Source organism: Corythoichthys intestinalis, chromosome 21 (genome assembly GCF_030265065.1).
Source record: "Corythoichthys intestinalis isolate RoL2023-P3 chromosome 21, ASM3026506v1, whole genome shotgun sequence".
Classification (NCBI taxonomy): Eukaryota; Metazoa; Chordata; class Actinopteri; order Syngnathiformes; family Syngnathidae; genus Corythoichthys; species Corythoichthys intestinalis.
In genome coordinates this window covers 11,306,596-11,324,916 of record NC_080415.1, presented here as the reverse complement: position 1 = coordinate 11,324,916, position 18,321 = coordinate 11,306,596, and the positions used below count along the sequence as shown (strand labels likewise).

Below are 18,321 nucleotides of genomic sequence, written 5' to 3'. Positions count from 1 at the left end.
GGCATTGAAGATGAGACGTGGCTGGGTCTTTCAGCATAACAATGATCCCAAACACACAGCCAGGGCAACAAAGGAGTGGCTTCGTAAGAAGCATTTCAAGGTCCTGGAGTGGACTAGCCACTCTCCAGATCTCAACCCCATAGAAAATCCGTGGAGGGAGTTGAAAGTCCGTGTTGCCCAACGACAGCCCCAAAACATCACTGCTCTAGAGGAGATCTGCATGAAGGAATGGGCCAAAATACCAGTAACAGTGTGTGAAAAGCTTGTGAAGAGTTACAGAAAACATTTGGCCTCCATTATTGCCAACAAAGGGTACATAACAAAGTATTGAGATGAACTTTTGGTATTGACCATATACTTATTTTCCACCATGATTTGCAAATTTTATTTTATTTTTTTAAATCAAACAATGTGATTTTCTGTTTTTTTTTTTCCACATTCTGTCTCTCATGGTTGAGGTTTATCCATGTTGACAATTACAGGCCTCTCTAATATTTTCAAGTGGGAGAACTTTTAGTGGTTGACTAAATACTTATTTGCCCCACTGTATCTGTGTTTTAACGTCATGTCTTGAAATATCCGTCAATCCCCATTAGTGTTGTTGGTTAGCTGAAACCTAACCAACCTGTCATTGGGGTGAGAAGTGGGGAATCTAAGGACTGTTCGCCGGCACATATCAACCATCAAGCGAAAAAAAAAATCTAAATGCAGTGTTCTGGTTTATTCAAGTGGTTAATAAGAGCTTCAGAAGCACAGAGTCTGAGGAGGAACGTCTGCTATGTCACTGTTGACCTTTCGGCCTCTCCCTCTGTTAAGCGTTGCTAATGCCACCCATGCCACCTGTTGTTGTCCTGAAGCCAGGTCAGCTCAGTTAAAAGATCCCGCTCAGCTTACGTTATATACTACTTATGTCACACCCACGTACCTTATTGTACCTGACAGTTACCTTAACAGGGTAACAAATGACTTTAAACTGTATGTGAATGTGTGGGCGTGCCATATGCTTAAATTGAGTACAGTTCTATTAAATGTACTACTACAGATGTCTCTTCAACTTGGTCATTGAAAAAGTTCTATCCGTCTAATCTATTAGGAATTCAAGTTAAAAAATTGGTACATTGGGCAACACAGATAGAACTTTTTCAATGAACAACTCAGTTTTAGCATTAATAAGTGGAAAAGCAGGAAAGCTAATGTGGACCAGAGAAGATTTACTGTATAGTAACTACCATTCTTGAACTGTATTATGTTATTATTGCATGGATATTTCCTTGTTTGGCAAAAATACAAATAACAAGAACACGTTAGGCAAACATTCATTTAGGCATGAGCTCTTTTTATTTAGCACATTTAATATCAAAGTGATTTTTAATACATACAAAACAATGGTTGGCACTTGAGTCCCTATGAAGGCCAAACGGACAATTATGTAGCATTAAAAGTGCAAAACAGCTACACAGTTAAAAAATAAAAAAGCTTGCGGGACGTACACTATGACACACACGCAAGTATAGTAGAAGTAGACATCCAGTGTTGTTATAGCTGTGCTAACAATGATAATTACTTTACGCACAATCCACTGCATCAATATAGAAAAATAAATGTTTTATAACAATGTACCAGTATGCTATAAACACAAATCTCCATTTAATAAGATTTGTTCAAATGGACAAGGCAAGGGGAAAAAAAAGCACTGTGTTTGATTTAATCGTATATTATTGGCTTAATGCCCATGCAGAATATTGATTCTTCATTTATTCAATTTAAGAGAATGGTTTTCCACACTAATCATGTCAGGATACAACATGTGATTGATTTTGGCTCCAAGCCGATTCCCCCGTTAAGCAATAGACATAACATTAGCCAGACCTTAAAGATAATCTTCTCTCCTACTCTCCCCTTGGACGGCACGCAACAGCAGCTCACATGTCAGCGGAAGTCCGGCTGGCTCCGAGTATTTGTATCAGTGGCATTTAGACTGTAAGAGTCTGGAGTGGATTCAAAGCCTCTCACGGTGGAGGAGTTATAGTTGGGTAATGGTAATACAATAGGGAAACATCCACTGAACTGATTTAACACCAGGCAGCAAAAATAGTAAGCAATAGATGGTGTGTAATTTTCACATGCAGTGTTATTTTCAACACTCACGATGATGTTTTCACAGCTTCCATAAACTGTCTTACAGTAATTAGAAAAGAAATGAATGCTTAGACATAATAGTTAATTATCATTAAAGGCAAATGCTTTGTGATTAGTTATTAGGCAGCCTCTCCTGACACATCTCCAAGGGCCTTTTAAAGGCCCCTCTTCCGAACACCTCAACATTAGCCGCAAGCCACGAGATCACGTTACCCGGCAGGTACGACGTGCAGTTGGCCATAGACTGGATATCCGCAGGCTTCAGAACACGGTCCCATATGTTAACTTGACTCAATTCACCCACAAAGGCCTGTCCGGCATCAAAGCGTCCACCGACAACATCCTGGACAGAGCAGGATTATCATTGGAATGATCGTGGGATTCATGGGTAAACATTCTGCTTTCTGGACAATGATAATAATGAGAGGATGTTGATAATAGAATTGAATAAAATACAATGCATCTAGTTATTTACATTCAATGACCATTTCATTTGTAAAGGTTGCTCATAGACTTTTATCACAGGATGGTAAAAAAAAAAAACATGAGGGCAGTTGGATGTATTACAACAAAGTAGAGTTTGTATACATATATATATATATATATATATATATATAGATATATATATAATTTTTTTTAATTAATCACGTTAAAATTAGGGCTGTCAAAATTATCGCGTTAACGGGCGGTAATTAATTTTTTAAATTAATCACATTAAAATATTTGACGCAATTAACGCACATGTCCCGCTCAGACAGTATTCTGCCTTTTGGTAAGTTTTACAGCAAAGCTTTTTGTGCTGTCTTACAGCGAACTCTTGTGGTCACTTTGCGACATGGTTTATTGTTTTCTTGCCAGTTCAATATGGCTGCACGACGTTTCGGGCTGACACCCACGTTGTAATGTTGTGCTTATATGATTCTTGGACAAGATTTGTCCGTAAGTATGGTTGTTGTAAAGAATGTGCATATTATGTTAGTAAGCGAAATGTTATATTTTTTTGTATGAGACGCTGTTTATGTTTAGTGAACCTGTATAGCGTGCTAAGCTAACGTTGTTGCTAATGCAATGCTTGTGTACTTTTTTTTTTGTAGTTTTACGACGGTCTAAAGAGGACAATGGTTTGAGGCCATTTTATTAATAAATCAGATGAAAAAGGAAGAAGTCTGATTATTAAGGCGTTGTTCACTAGCTGTTTAGCTTTGGAAAAAGTAGACGCTTCGGAGTGAGGACAGCATAAACAGATTTAAATGATGAATTTAAAAGTAGAGTGAATTGCCCACTACAGTCCTTATGTACCGTATGTTGAATGTATATATCCATCTTGTGTCTTATCTTTCCATTCCAACAATTTATTTTACAGAATATATGTATAATTTACAGAAAAATATGGCATATTTTATAGATGGTTTGAATTGCGATTAATTGCGATTAATTACGATTAATTAATTTTAAGCTGTTCGATTAAACAATTTAATTTAATCGTTTGACAGCCTTAATATATATATATATATATATATATATATATATATATATATATATATATAAATCTATATATCCAGTAATAGATTTTTTTTTTATATGCATAAAATCACCATTAAATGTGATGTGATCTTTGTCAAAATCGCACAGATGAAACATCAGTGTCTGATTTAACTAAAACCACCCAAACATTTATAGGTTTTCAAATTTTAATGCGGATAATATGCAAACAATGACAGAAGGGGGAAAATAGGTAAGTGAACCATCACATTTAATATTTGGTGTGCCCCCCCCCCCCTTTGGCAGCAATAACTTCAACCAGGCGCTTCCTGTAGCTACAGATCAGTCTGGCACACCGATCAGGACTAATCTTGGACCATTCTTCTTCACAAAACTGCTGTAGTTCAGTCTGGCATGAATCGCTGTCCTTGGGTCATGCCACAGCATCTCAATGGGGTTCAAGTCTGGACTTCGACTTGGCCACTCCAGTATGTGTATTTTTTTCTTCTGAAACCATTCTGAAGTTGATTTACCATCTCTATATTGGATCATTGTGTTGTTGCTGCCTCCATCCTTTTTTTAGCTACAACTGTCTGACAGGCGGCCTCAGTTCTTACTGCAAAACATACTGATAAACTTTTGAATTCATTCTTCCATTAATGATTGTCCAGGCGTGAGGCAGCAAAACAGCCCCAATTGATGATGCTCCCTCCACCATGCTTCACGGTGGGAATAAGGTGAGCAGTTCAATTTTTCGTTCACACAAGACGTTGTGTGTTACTCCAAAACAATTCAACTTTGGTTTTATCAGTCCACAAAATATTTTGCCAAGACTTCTGTGGAGTGTCCAAGTGCCTTTTAGCGAACAATAAACAAGCAACAATGTTATTTTAGACAGTAGTGGCTCTCTCCGTGAAGTCCTCCCATGAACACCATTCTTGGCCATAGTTTTACAGCCACTCTAGGGTTCTTTTTTTTTACCTCTGAGTATTTTGCGCTGAACTCTTGGTGTCATCTGTGGTGGACGGCCACTCCTTGGGAGCGAACCAACAGTGCCAAACTCTCTCCATTTGTAGAAAACTTCCCTGACTGTCGATTGATGAACATCGAGACTTTTAGAGATGGTTTTGTATCCTTTCCCAGCTTTATACAAATCAAAAATCCTTAATGGCAGGTCTTCAGACAGCTCTTTTGACCAAGCCATGATGCACGTCAGAGAATGCTTCTCATCAAGACAATTCGTACCAGTTGTGTGTTTTATAGTGGGCAGGGCAGCTTTAAACCACTCATCAGTGATTGGGCTCACACCTGACTTAAATTGTTCGGTAAACATTGGTTTCCATTGCAGGCAGAGGGTCCACTTACTTATTTCCCCCCCTTCTGTCATTGTTTGCATGCTATCCTCATTAAAATATGAAAACCTATAAATGTTTGGGTTGTTTTAGTTTAAGCAGATACTGTTTTTACATCTGTGTGATTTTGACAAAGATCAGATTACATTTGATGGGGATTTTATGCAGAAATGTGAGAAATTCCAATTTTCGGGGCACATTTACAGGTCGCATTCTATTAATTTTTTGGCATTTAGAGGTCACTTCCTGTTGAGTTTGAGTCACTGCCAATTCATATGCAGAGATTCCCAGGTCACTTCCTGTTCTGCAACCCAAAATTAACAGGAAGTGACCCAGAAATGCCCCAAAATCAAGAGGAAGTGACAAAAGCAACGGCATATGACCCGAAATGCCCCAAAACTGAACTCTTTGTTTGACATTGACCGCCATAGACCTGCAATCCATTTGAACGGGGAGGGTTCGTTCATTCGCTGCCAAATGGATTGTACGTCTACAAGTGATTAACTCATTCTAATTCACAGCAGAAGGATAAAAATACCTTGCATTTTTTAAATATAATGTTTGTTAGTTGTTTTGTAGAATATCGTAGAATTATTTACTGACCCATGTATCGATAATTGTTGTATCGCCATATCGTGAGAGCATCGTTATCATTAGCCTTGCATTGTAAATCGTATCGTAAGGTCCCCAGAGGTTCCCACCCCTAATATTAATACTTTCAACTCGACGAAAAACCATTGTTGTAATACTGTACTGTCATATTGTTGTAATCCAACTGCCCCCGTATTTTTCTTTCGTCAAGGATTACTGATTCAAAGAGATATGACGGTGTCACTTTAAATATCCTGTATCATCCTGTTATTTATTAGGCCTATTACCATCAGTTAAGGCACCAGTCAACATTGGCTTAGTCACTGTAATACCTGCTCTTGGCCCAGGATGATCACCCCTCCTGGTTTAATAGGGTGCCATGCTGCCAGGTTGTCTCCTGTGCCTTGCTTTTCTCCATCTTGATAAGCCTCCCACTGACCATCTCTGGTGGTCCAGGTAATGCAGATGTGGTGCCACCTTCCGTCACGTACGTCCAAGGGCAGTTGAGCAACCTTTCCAGTCGAATCCCATTAGATAGACGATGACAGGTATTTTATTTATAAAAGCAGCCATCACTCACCTTGTCATTAATGAGCAGCTCAATTGGGTTATTTCCCCATTCGATCAGCACAATCTCATTGGCTTGTCCGGGCACGCCATAGGAGAAGGGTGTCCCGATGCCTGGAGTGGCGCGGGACTTAATCCACATGCAGAGCGTGAATGCATACATCTCTGGAAGGCTCTTGATGATGCGGCCGTACAGGTAGTTTGTACGCTGGGGAAGAGAGATCTTGAACTGCTCAGGAGACTTGAAATCTTCCCCTCCTGCAGACAGAGAGGGAAGATTGGTCACTGATTGCCAGTCAATCACAGGAAACCAAAAGTCAAGCAGCCATTTACAGTCATGTACCCTAATTTTTGCACTACAAGGCGCACCTGACTATAAGCCGCCACCCACCGAATTTGGCACGAAAACAGCATTTGTTCATAGATATGCCGCACTAGACCATAAGCCGCAGCTGTCCCCACTGTATTATGGAATATTTACACAAAAAGATATTAACTGGAAACCCTTTATTTGACAGCAGGATCATACGACTGTCATAAGACCAAATGAACAACCATGAAGCTTTGAACCAATTGACTTCATTGCTTCAAGAAGTTTCATTTGGCCATCACTGCTGCCTTGGGGGAGACAGTCAACGTCTGTTGCCACCTGCAGTCAACACTGTTGTCATCCTACATGCCTCCGAGTATACACTGCAGCGCTACAGATGTAAATAACAATCGAACCTCATGTTCTGTGCTAACTATTTCTTCAGTTACTGTTCCAGTTGCTTCATTAATTGCTAGCTATGCTATTTGGTAACACTTTATTTGACAGTGGTGCCATAAACTGTCATTTGATAATCATAATTATAACACGATACTGTCCTGAGCATCAATGAATGCTTATAACAGATTTCATTTAGTGTTATCTGGCAAATTATCTCACTTTTGAATGAATGTAAAAGATACAAGCTGGATATAAATTGAGTTGGTGACATAATTTGCGGAGTGCTCACTTCGTCTTCCTGCCTTCGAAGGGGGCGGAAGTGTTTCCTCCCTGCTCCTGCTATCTTCATCAGTCTAGTCTGTCTGCTTTTTTTGTATTTCCTCTGTGGATCAACTGTTGCTGGTCTCTCATACGAAAATGGATCTGATTAGTTGGTCTCTCAGCACAATTGACAAGATTTTTTCAACAAGACATGGTGCGCCAGGAGAGCTGTCTTGCCCAGATGGTACCTTCACCGCTGGATACGTGATTCATTGGATCACTGGAAACCAGCGTGTCTTACTGTCCTATCTGTGGAAGATATCGAGGATATTTGGCTGTTTGGCGTGACAGTCGTGGGGTTCCTTCTACTTGGTTTAGGATGTGCCCTGCTCTACGGGAAATTTTCAAGACTGCAGCTTTAACGGTGCGATTCAAGGCATTTGAGGACCACGTCGAGGGTCGGATCCAGAACTGGTTCCGTGGACTCACGGTTCGGTCCAAGGAAGGATCTAGAAAAGTGGATGCTACCTTGCGCCAGGTGATGGAATTGTCGAGGCAGACCGCGACTGGCAATGACTTAAGGGACCTAAGGTGTCACCTAGGCCCTGAGGACCACGAATTTGACTGAATACCAACTGTATTTGGACATATTAAATTATTTATTCGGTTCAATGATTATAATTTTCCTTTCCCTTTCCCGAACACCCATATCCCACCGCTCCTTTCTCCTGGAGAGAGCCGCGCAGATGGCAGATCTCTTGCCCTTGATTCTCTTTCTTAGGCTGGTCGAAGGCGCCTGCGACTCTTATTTTGTCTACAGACACATACAAATACTGATACCCTTGTGCATACACACACTCACACACAACACCACCCCCCCAAATCCGCCACTGCCTCTTTCTTACTATCACTGACACCCCCCATTCTTCCAGCCATGACTGGAAGTTCTCCTTTTTTCGCACAAAAAATCCCTGCACATGACCTGTGCTTCGTGTCATATCCCTGCTATGTTGTATGATATACTATGTGTGTACTGTAACTTCTGTAACTGCTCTAACTTGCTCTGTAATTTCTGAAGTAGAGAGAGAAGTTGGCGGCGGGAACGTCTGCAGTGGCCCGATGCTCACTCATCGAACGGAATTTCGCTGTCATCTGTTGTCATCTTGTGAGAGCTGGTGTCAATGACAAATAAATCTCTGAATCTGAATGAATCTGAATCTAATGACATAACAATTCAGTAATGCCAATGATAGTGTCATGTCATAATGTCTTATCCAACTGCTGTCAAATAAAGTGTTACCTGTTAACCCAAATAAATCAACAAATAAGCCGCATGGGACTAAAAGCCACAGGTATCAAAATGAAGGAAAAAAGTAGCAAAAATTAGTTTTCACTGAACCGACTGTGCATGTTTTTGAGAGGGCAAACAGAAATTAGAATACCCGTGGACAACCTGAGTATGCAAATCCCTCACATGCAGTAAAGGCTGCAGTCAATAAATTCAAAATTCAAAGCTTTTGGGCATGTACATCAAAATATTTACGGTAAAGTGTTGACAGCTTAGGTCGCCAGAATCTTACCGTTGAAAACATGCATTGTTTGTTTATTTTTATACACGTCGTGGACTTAGTTGCCTTTTAATCCATATTAGTGGATTAAAAGAAGAGTTTTCAAGAACACTGGATGCTCTTTATTAGTGGCCAGCTGAATTTGGTACGGATTTGGTGCAGATTTATCTGACTTAATCCAGCTCTTACTACAACTACAGTCCTATGATCTCACAGTTGTAGAAACCATCTATGTGGAGTTAGTGTTTAAAAAATAATATAACTGTGAGCAGCTGTGATTCATACAGTACAGTATCTGGAACAATTAAAAGGCACTTTTTAATAAATTAAATAATCATTTGCTTATGTCAATTTACCTTTCTCCAGCTCGCTTATCCTCTCTACCAGCTCGTTGAGCGTATTTTCCGTCTTGAGTTGGTATTCCGCGGTGGCATTGGTCAGCATGCTCTTCTCCTCTTCCAGGTTGTTGACTTTTCTCAGGAGCTGTTTCTCCAGCTCAACCAGGCGACGCTGCAGCAAGTCACGCAGCTCAGTGGGAAACGGCGCGCCAGATATGTTGGCCCGCATCTGCTGTTGCTATAGATGGATAAGCAGGAAGTGGATACAGGTGATCACGGACAGTTAACTGCGGGAGATGCTTTTGACTTCACTTCAGGATATTACATGCATGTCTGACTTGCTTACAAATGAGCACAAGCGTTTACAGATGGAGCTGTTGACACTTTACCCTCTTTGTTTATCAGTCATTATTTAGGTATTAGATAACTGATTGTATGACTTTGACTGCAATCATTTGTACTAGGTGTTTCTTTACGTGGCGACGCGTAATAGCTGTATCTGGTCAGGTGAGTTTAGAGGTTTTTTGAACGCCGGAAGTGTTCTTCTCAGCAAGGAAATGTCAGATGCTCAGGATATTTTGAGAAGGTGCGCCGTCACTACGAAACAGCCATGGAGCTGTCCTGCCGCAACTCAGGCCAAATCTCGAATACCAAATGAAGCAAAAGCCACAGGATCTGTTTTTTATTGTGTTTTTGATCATTATGGGCAATACGAAAAGAGCTAACTCATATTCTGATGATTGAGTTTGAACTGTATCTCTTGTGACACTAGTCCAGGATTTCTTACCCCCCCTTTGCTTATACAGTAGCTCATATACAGTGCCTTGCAAAAGTATTCGGCCCCCTTGAACCTTGCAACCTTTCGCCGCATTTCAGGCTTCAAACATAAAGATATAATATTTTAATTTTTTTGTCAAGAATCAACAACAAGTGGGACACAATCGTGAAGTGGAACAAAATTTATTGGATAATTTAAACTTTTTTAACAAATAAAAAACTGAAAAGTGGGGCGTGCAATATTATTCGGCCCCCATGCGTTAGTACTTTGTAGCGCCACCTTTTGCTCCAATTACAGCTGCAAGTCGCTTGGGGTATGTTTCTATCAGTTTTGCACATTGGGAGACTGACATTCTTGCCCATTCTTCCTTGCAAAACAGCTCGAGCTCAGTGAGGTTGGATGGAGAGTGTTTGTGAACAGCAGTCTTCAGCTCTTTCCACAGATTCTCGATTGGATTCAGGTCTGGACTTTGACTTGGCCATTTTAACACCTGGATACGTTTATTTTTTAACCATTCCATTGTAGATTTGGCTTTATGTTTTGGGTCATTGTCCTGTTGGAAGATAAATCTCCCTCCCATTCTCAGGTCTTGTGCAGATACCAACAGGTTTTCTTCCAGAATGTTCCTGTATTTGGCTGCATCCATCTTCCCGTCAATTTTAACCATCTTCCCTGTCCCTGCTGAAGAAAAGCAGGCCCAAACCATGTTTGACAGTGGGGATGGTGTGTTCAGGGTGATGAGCTGTGTTGCTTTTACGCCAAACATATCGTTTTGCATTGTGGCCAAAAAGTTCAATTTTGGTTTCATCTGACCAGAGCACCTTCTTCCACATGTTTGGTGTGTCTCCCAGGTGGCTTGTGGCAAACTTTAAACGAGACTTTTTATGGATATCTTTGAGAAATGGCTTTCTTCTTGCCACTCTTCCATAAAGGCCAGATTTGTGCAGTGTACGACTGATTGTTGTCCTATGGACAGACTCTCCCACCTCAGCTGTAGATCTCTGCAGTTCATCCAGAGTGATCATGGGCCTCTTGGCTGCATCTCTGATCAGTTTTTTCCTTGTTTGAGAAGAAAGTTTGGAAGGACGGCCGGGTCTTGGTAGATTTGCAGTGGTCTGATGCTCCTTCCATTTCAATATGATGGCTTGCACAGTGCTCCTTGAGATGTTTAAAGCTTGGGAAATCTTTTTGTATCCAAATCCGGCTTTAAACTTCTCCACAACAGTATCTCGGACCTGCCTGGTGTGTTCCTTGGTTTTCATAATGCTCTCTGCACTTTAAACAGAACCCTGAGACTATCACAGAGCAGGTGCATTTATACGGAGACTTGATTACACACAGGTGGATTCTATTTATCATCATCGGTCATTTAGGACAACATTGGATCATTCAGAGATCCTCACTGAACTTCTGGAGTGAGTTTGCTGCACTGAAAGTAAAGGGGCCGAATAATATGGCACGCCCCCCTTTTCAGTTTTTTATTTGTTAAAAAAGTTTAAATTATCCAATAAATGTTGTTCCACTTCACGATTGTGTCCCACTTGTTGTTGATTCTTGACAAAAAAATTAAATTTCATATCTTTATGTTTGAAGCCTGAAATGTGGCGAAAGGTTGCAAGATTCAAGGGGGCCGAATACTTTTGCAAGGCACTGTATACTGGTATCTGAGTAAACCGTAATAGCCGAGACAATTTTACCAACTGCAGACAAAGCATTTTATCATCTGATGGGAGGTGATGGAATCGCTACATACAAATGTAAAATTAGTGATTACCGTATTGGCCCGAATATAAGACGGCCCTGATTATAAGACTCTTTTTCAAGACTCAAGTCTGAAAAAAGACTTTTTGAACACCAAATTAATTTTTATACAGAAAATATTTCCAGTACATCTGAAGCAAATGATTATAACAATATATTTGAGAGAAAAAGCATGTTATTTTGCGGCATTCAAATCTTAATATCTGAACATGTAAATATGTCAATTAAAGTGCAACCACATTCGCAAATGAATGGCTTCTCGTTTTTGAAATGTTAATAAACCAATCTATTGTGATAAAACAACAAAATTGCAATAACTGCATTAACCATCATAGTAAGGTCTAAGTGTTTCTGCAGTCTTGAAACAAATCTGAATGAGGAAAAACATTGCAATAAAATAATGCAAACTGGTTAAACATGAGAGTAGCTGAGATCTGTCATGACAAAACATAACTCCTCAAGTTCAACATTCGCTTCAATGATATCTGGCGCCATCTAGCGTCGTGAATGGGTATAATGTCTAGATCCCGAATATAAGATGACTCCCACTTTTTCAGTCTTATTTCAATGCAAAAAACACCGTCTTATATTCGGGCCAATACGGTAATAATTAGTGTTGTATCAATACGGCACTAAAATGATGTCATCGATATCGGGGAGTAAATACTAAGAAATAATGTAACATGCTATGTAGTTTTTGAGATCTAGTTTCCAACCCTACCCAAGATGGCCGCCAGTTGCGCATGGTGCCTCAAAAACAGGAGCAATTAGATGATGCTAGACTTCCAATTGTTGGGCGCCCAATCATACTTCTACTGTAATTTTATATGGCTTCATCACTAGTAGATGTCCAATCCATTTGAAGCGGAAGGGCTGACATCAATGGCGGCTCCTGGCACGGCCGGGTTGGGCTGTCACCCCGGGCGGCAAATTGCTAGGGGCGCATGCACGTAAGGTGCAAGCGAATGATTGTCTACTATTATAATTGGCGCCCCTAGCATTGCAGTGACTCCCTGTCATGTTTGTGTTCTCAGTTGTTCTTTTCATCGCAGCATCTGATTGAGCTGGAGGGGCGGGGTCATGCGATGCACCTGTTGCGCATTAGGAGCGTGCGGCATTTAAGGACGCCTGTGTCTAGCAGCTGTGTCGGACGATTGCCTTGCTTACTGCTCTGTGTGTGTCCTCACCTTGCTCTCCGATGTTTCCTACGGTTGTATCCTAGTTTGATCGTTTTGATATTTGTGTTCTATTTTCTGTTGTACTTTGTGCGCCCTTAGTTGTACTTTGTTATATTCACGTTTTTTTTTTTTTTTGGCGCGCTCCTTTAGTTGTACTTTGTTATACTCGCATCAATTTGGCATGCTCCCTTGTTTGTACTTTTTAATAAATACAAACGTCACTGTTCCTCGTCTGTGAGTCTGTGATCTCATACATTTGGGTCTGGGGTCCACTTCAATGGTTTGCCGTTCATTACACGCCCCCTGCAGACCGCATTTAGTGTCTGCACGCAACACCACAAGGAGAAGGAGATGGGGTATTTATAGTTTATCATGTAGCTCACCTAGGATTGACTCTGATTCTTAATGTGCACAGAATTTTTTTTTTTAAACTTGAATATTTGATCCAGTTGTATAATGCATATGTATTGTTTCTATTAGGAATTTTTCAAGTTTTCTGATAGTTTAGCCATTTAATTAATTTACTTTGTATTTAGAGCGACACTTTTATTTTGGAAACTGATCATGATTTTATTTCCAGTTCTGCGTTTCCCGGTTCATGCGACTGCTCCTTCAATGATGATGTGAGTATGCCTTGAAAGTGAATTAAAGGCTCTACACATGAATCGTAAAAATTCCATACAATGCTAGGTGGTGGAATAGTTGTATTAAATGCGGTTTTGTGTCGTTTTTGTTTTTGTTTTGTTTTTTAATCGTTTACACTAGTAGTTGTTAGCTAGTTTTTTTTTTTTATTGGCAATGACTGTTGGCATCATATCAAAATAATTTTTGCAGCGAATGTGTGGTTTGAAGAGAGATAGTGTGTAAATGTTCACTATTATCGGTTTATGGTTAAAATGATGTGGTTGAATGTTTAATAAGCTTCAACACATTAAGAGGTCGGTGAATGTTGACTATATGTCTGTATGTTATTGACCAGATACTAAATGTGTGTACATGTATGCACACCTGCACATGAGCCCAAAAAAGTATTTGATTTCATCTGCTGTGCTCTCGAACAGGAGCCCCTGTAGTGGTCAACACATCTGAGTCAACTAGACACAAGTAAAATCTTCCACATATTATTTCTACAAATTTTATGACTGTTTATGATGTCAATATTCTTTTGCACAATTATAGTTGTGCACTTTAAACTAGTTGGTTAGCATTAATAAAAGTAACAGTCAGTCATAACAAATACTGGGTTTTGGCTGTTGGGTTCTGCTTATTATAGACATGTGCCGATTACCAGCTTCGAGGTATACCGTGCTATGAAAATGTCAAGGTTTCAAGACTGCAAAAATCTTCCGTTATACCGTCCCTAAAGTACCGTATTAGCTATTTTTTATGTCCCAAAAATGCATGGAGAAATCCCTCGCTTGAAGTTGTTGCTCAGTGTCAGTGAGTCAGCTGTGCTCCATGATGGCTTGAGGAGGTGAAACTCCTGGATTTTTTTACCCGCATCGTAGAAAACAAAATCGCTGGTATGGGAATACTTCGGCTACAGAAAAGATAAAGACAGCCGTGTCTTAAAGGAGTAGGGCCAACCGACATGTAAAACATGTTCACGGATGGTGGCTGCCGACGAGGCAATACTTCCAATGTGATTTTGCATTTATACAAAATTAAAGGTGAGTCAACACTGTAATGAACGTATCCCAGCAGCTACGAGAAGTAACTCCAGCATGTTTAGTGTGTCTAGCGGTGCTAAAACTGTTTTTTTCTCTCTGGCAACTGTCTGTGTTGAGAAAGAGAGTGTGGGTATAATGTAAACATGATACGAGTCATACACACGCCCTTTTTATGGAAAATACTTCAATTAGTTTTGTTCTGATGGTAATATTGTTGAGCTGTGACTGTGGGTTTAGGCTCACCTAAACGACTGCATTTATTTTAAATTTATTTAGAATTTTTTTTTTTTTTTTTTTTAACTCAACATTATACTTATGTTCTAAATTGCTAATATGTTTTGAAAAATAAAAATCCTGTTCAGTGGAAAAAGGTTTTTTTGTTTTTTTCATCAACCCAAAAATCTCAAAGTAACACATTTTACAGCTGTAATTGCAACACCGTTATACCTTGAAACTATGATATTTTGCCTTAAGGTTATCATACCTTCTGAATATCATAACGGCACATGCCTAGCTAAGTATACTTCATGCGCAGGATTTTGTGGGTCAACCATTGTTGTTTTTTTGCGATTTTTTTTTTTTTCCTGGGGGTGACAAAGCATCTTGTCGTTAAATTAAAGGTTAGGTTAACACTGTCATGAACGTTTCCCACCAGCTACGAGAGTTTACTCTAGTGTGTTTAGTGTGTCTAGCGGTGGAAAACTTTTTTTTCCTTCTGGCGGCTGTCTGTTTTGAGAAAGAGAGTGTTTGTATAATGTAATACGAGTCATACACACATGCTTTTTATGGAAAACAAATAATTTTTGTTCTGATGGTAATAATGTTGAGCTGTGGCTGTGCCTCACCTAAAATAATGCATTTATTATAAATTTATTTAGAATATATATTTATATATATATATATATATATATATATAATTTTTTTTTTTTTTTTTTTTTTTTTAACTTAACATTATACTCCAATTTGCTAATGTGTTCTGCAAAATAAAAATCCTGTTCAATGGAAAAGTTTTTTTTTTTTTTAAATGTTTTTAGAAGCCGAGGTATCTCAAAGTCACACATTTTGGAGCTGTAATTACAATACCGTTATACCGTGATATTTTGGCTTAAGGTTATCATACCGTCTGAATATCATAACGGCACATACCTATCTAAGTATACTTCATGCGCAGGAATTTGTGGGTCAACCGTTGTTGTTTTTATGCGATTTTTTTTTTCCTGGGGGTGCCAAAGCATCTTGTCGTCCAGGGCACTATGTAGGCTATGAACGCCACTGGCTTACATCAAATGAACAAACATTTACAAATTGTTAAGCAGTGTCTGACCAAACCATGATAGCAATTATTTTACATTCAAGTGAGTATGCAGTAATTTAGTGTAAAAGAAAATAATATATCACAATTTTTTTCAGTTTTTTTTTTTTCAGAAAACTATAACGTGATTGTCACATCCTCCTCCATGAGGTTTTGGCTCGCCTGGATCATTTAATCTCAACATATTCATTAATGATAAATACTGAACTTGACTATGTAGGGTTATGGGCATAAGCGGATTTTCGGGGGGGGGGGGGGGGGCAAAAAGTGTCATTGCATGCAATTGATTTTCCTATACTGTATATGATTTTAAAATTAAGAATTTTCCAGTAATATATTGCCTATAAAATTTGTAAAGCAATAAAACAAACAACAAAAATGAACCAAATGAACAAAAAAAAGACATTTTTATAATGGGTCAAAATTATTTTTTCGAACAGATCATGTGACTAGCACCTTAGACGGTCATTTGCTTTGCTTAGCCAAAACCACCAGAGGACCGAAAAGGCAAGATGGATATATGAAATTTTTTCAAACCTTAAGCTTTCAAAAGCCACAAAAACTACTGAGTAAGAACCAAAGATTGAAAATGTGGACCATGAAACGCAAGAGACCACCGTTAAAATGGTGAGCGGAGTTTCAATTTGCTCCGCTAAAGACACAAAGTGTACAACAGAGCCACCACCGGTGGCTTGCCAATGTAGTCACCCCCATCAAAAATTGTGTCCCCTGTCTGCGGGAGCGCACACACACACTAGTTATGAATTATGTCGACTTAAACAATTAATTGAAGCCAGAAAAGAACTATAGTTATATATTTTGTACATCAACGTTTATTAAACTGGAGAAACTCCATACTGGACTTGAATTACAGTAATAACAGTTATAGGTCATCCTACGGGTAAAACGGTAAAACATTGCCTTTTTTACGTTCAGTGCTTATGTTACGTTATACGACAGAAAAAAAAGTTGTTTTTTAATGGATCTGCTATGTTTCAAAACATCGTAGGTAACTATATCACCAAAACACGGAAATCAAGCAAATCAGTGCAGCGCAGTAGCTCCGCCCAGGGGATACAATTTTTAACTGGGGTAACTACATTGGCACGGCACCGGTGGGCTTACCATATTTAATGGATGACGATCTTGGCGAAAAGTATGGCCTTGATTTCGAATTCCCCTCAAGAATGATGGAAAAACAAAAGGCGCTCATTTTAGACTTATTATTATATAAATATTCTTGTAATTTAATTGTACTGCTGACACTGCGTTTCGGGGTCATCAACATGTTGTGCCCCCCCTGCCCCAAAAGTCAAAGTCCGCCTATGGTTATGAGGGGCGTTCTACTCATTTTGATTAGTAAGAAACAGCTTTTACGTATTGAGGAACTGACCTCCAGATTCTCCAGTCGGTCCTTGAGCCCCTGCATCGTTTTTCCAAGATTCTCCACTGTGTCGTTGGGATCTCTGGGGACGTCTCCCATTGTGTTTTGCTTCACTTTGCCCCGGAGAGCCCCCTTTTCGTACTTTCTATCATCAGTGGTTGATGCGCATAGAGACAGTTTGGTGGTCAGCTCGTTAATAGTGACTAATTGCCTGGAAATGGTCTCTTTCTGCATCAATATAGTCTCTCGTAGCTGCATGACAGTGTTGCGGAGCTCCTCTTCTTGACCCCCGCTGCTGATTTCCGGTAACAAGGTCACTGGGCAGCTGGTGTCGCCGACGAGGGGCACCGCTCGGCAAATGTACCGCTTTCCGTCGTCCACTTGGCAGCTCGCTTGGTGTCGGCAGCCCAGCGCGCATAACATTACAAAACCGTAAAAAAGTGAAAACATACCTGCAAAGGACGCCTTCGAGCTGATAAAAGAGTAAGATTTGCGAGGAAAGACTCTACGCATCCATCTAGTCCGTGCGTTAAAAAAGCCGGTTAAAATTTACGCACGTATGTCGTTCGTTTAAACGGTACCATTCGAAAAGTTATTCAAAATATGAAATACTAAGGTAAGCACAAGCCAAAACCGAAAATCCTTCTAAGGACTTTCTCGGTAAATGTGACTTGTTTGCAGGAGCGACAACTACAGTGCAAACAGAGCGCAGTGTGGTGCTGATCTGATAGTTCCTCTTTAGGGAAAGAGGATTACCAAAAAAAGTGTCTACAGAACGGCTAGGATTGGCTGTAGTAGGTTGACGTCAGTGGTCAGCTGGGTGACACATTTATTTATTGTTTGGAGCATTTCATTTTGGAATGACAGGCAAAAAACTGGTGTTAGTGCTTCAAAAAGCAATTTTACATTGAATAAATATTTTTATTGAACCCTTAGCAGCATAGGCGGAGTTTGACTTTTTGGGGGGGAGCACAACATGTTGATGACCCCGAAACGCAGTGTCAACAATAAAATTAATTTCCAAGAATATTTAAAATAATAAGTTGAAAATGAGCGTTTTTTTGTTTCGCATCATTCTTGAGGGGAATTCTAAATAAGGCTGCTTAGGACGGCTATACTTTTTGCCAAGGTCGTCATCCATTGAATATGGTACACCCGCCGGTGTCGTGCCAATGTAGTTACCCCAGTCAGAAATGGTATCCCCTGGGCGGAGCCATATGGGGGTAGATTT

General features: G+C 39.8%; 1 protein-coding gene across 1 annotated transcript; it reads right to left on the bottom strand.

Moving 5' to 3' along the window:
* Window positions 1-1,368: 1,368 nt before the first annotated feature.
* nptx2b (neuronal pentraxin IIb) lies at window positions 1,369-17,787 on the bottom strand. The gene is made up of 5 exons (XM_057825245.1): window positions 17,100-17,787; window positions 9,026-9,245; window positions 6,145-6,389; window positions 5,897-6,076; window positions 1,369-2,482 (listed from the first exon to the last, which is right to left on the bottom strand). Exons 1-5 carry the CDS (start codon window positions 17,601-17,603, stop codon window positions 2,252-2,254), a joined length of 1,380 nt encoding a protein of 459 aa, XP_057681228.1. The 5' UTR covers window positions 17,604-17,787; the 3' UTR covers window positions 1,369-2,251.
* Between the last annotated feature and the right edge of the window lie 534 nt (window positions 17,788-18,321).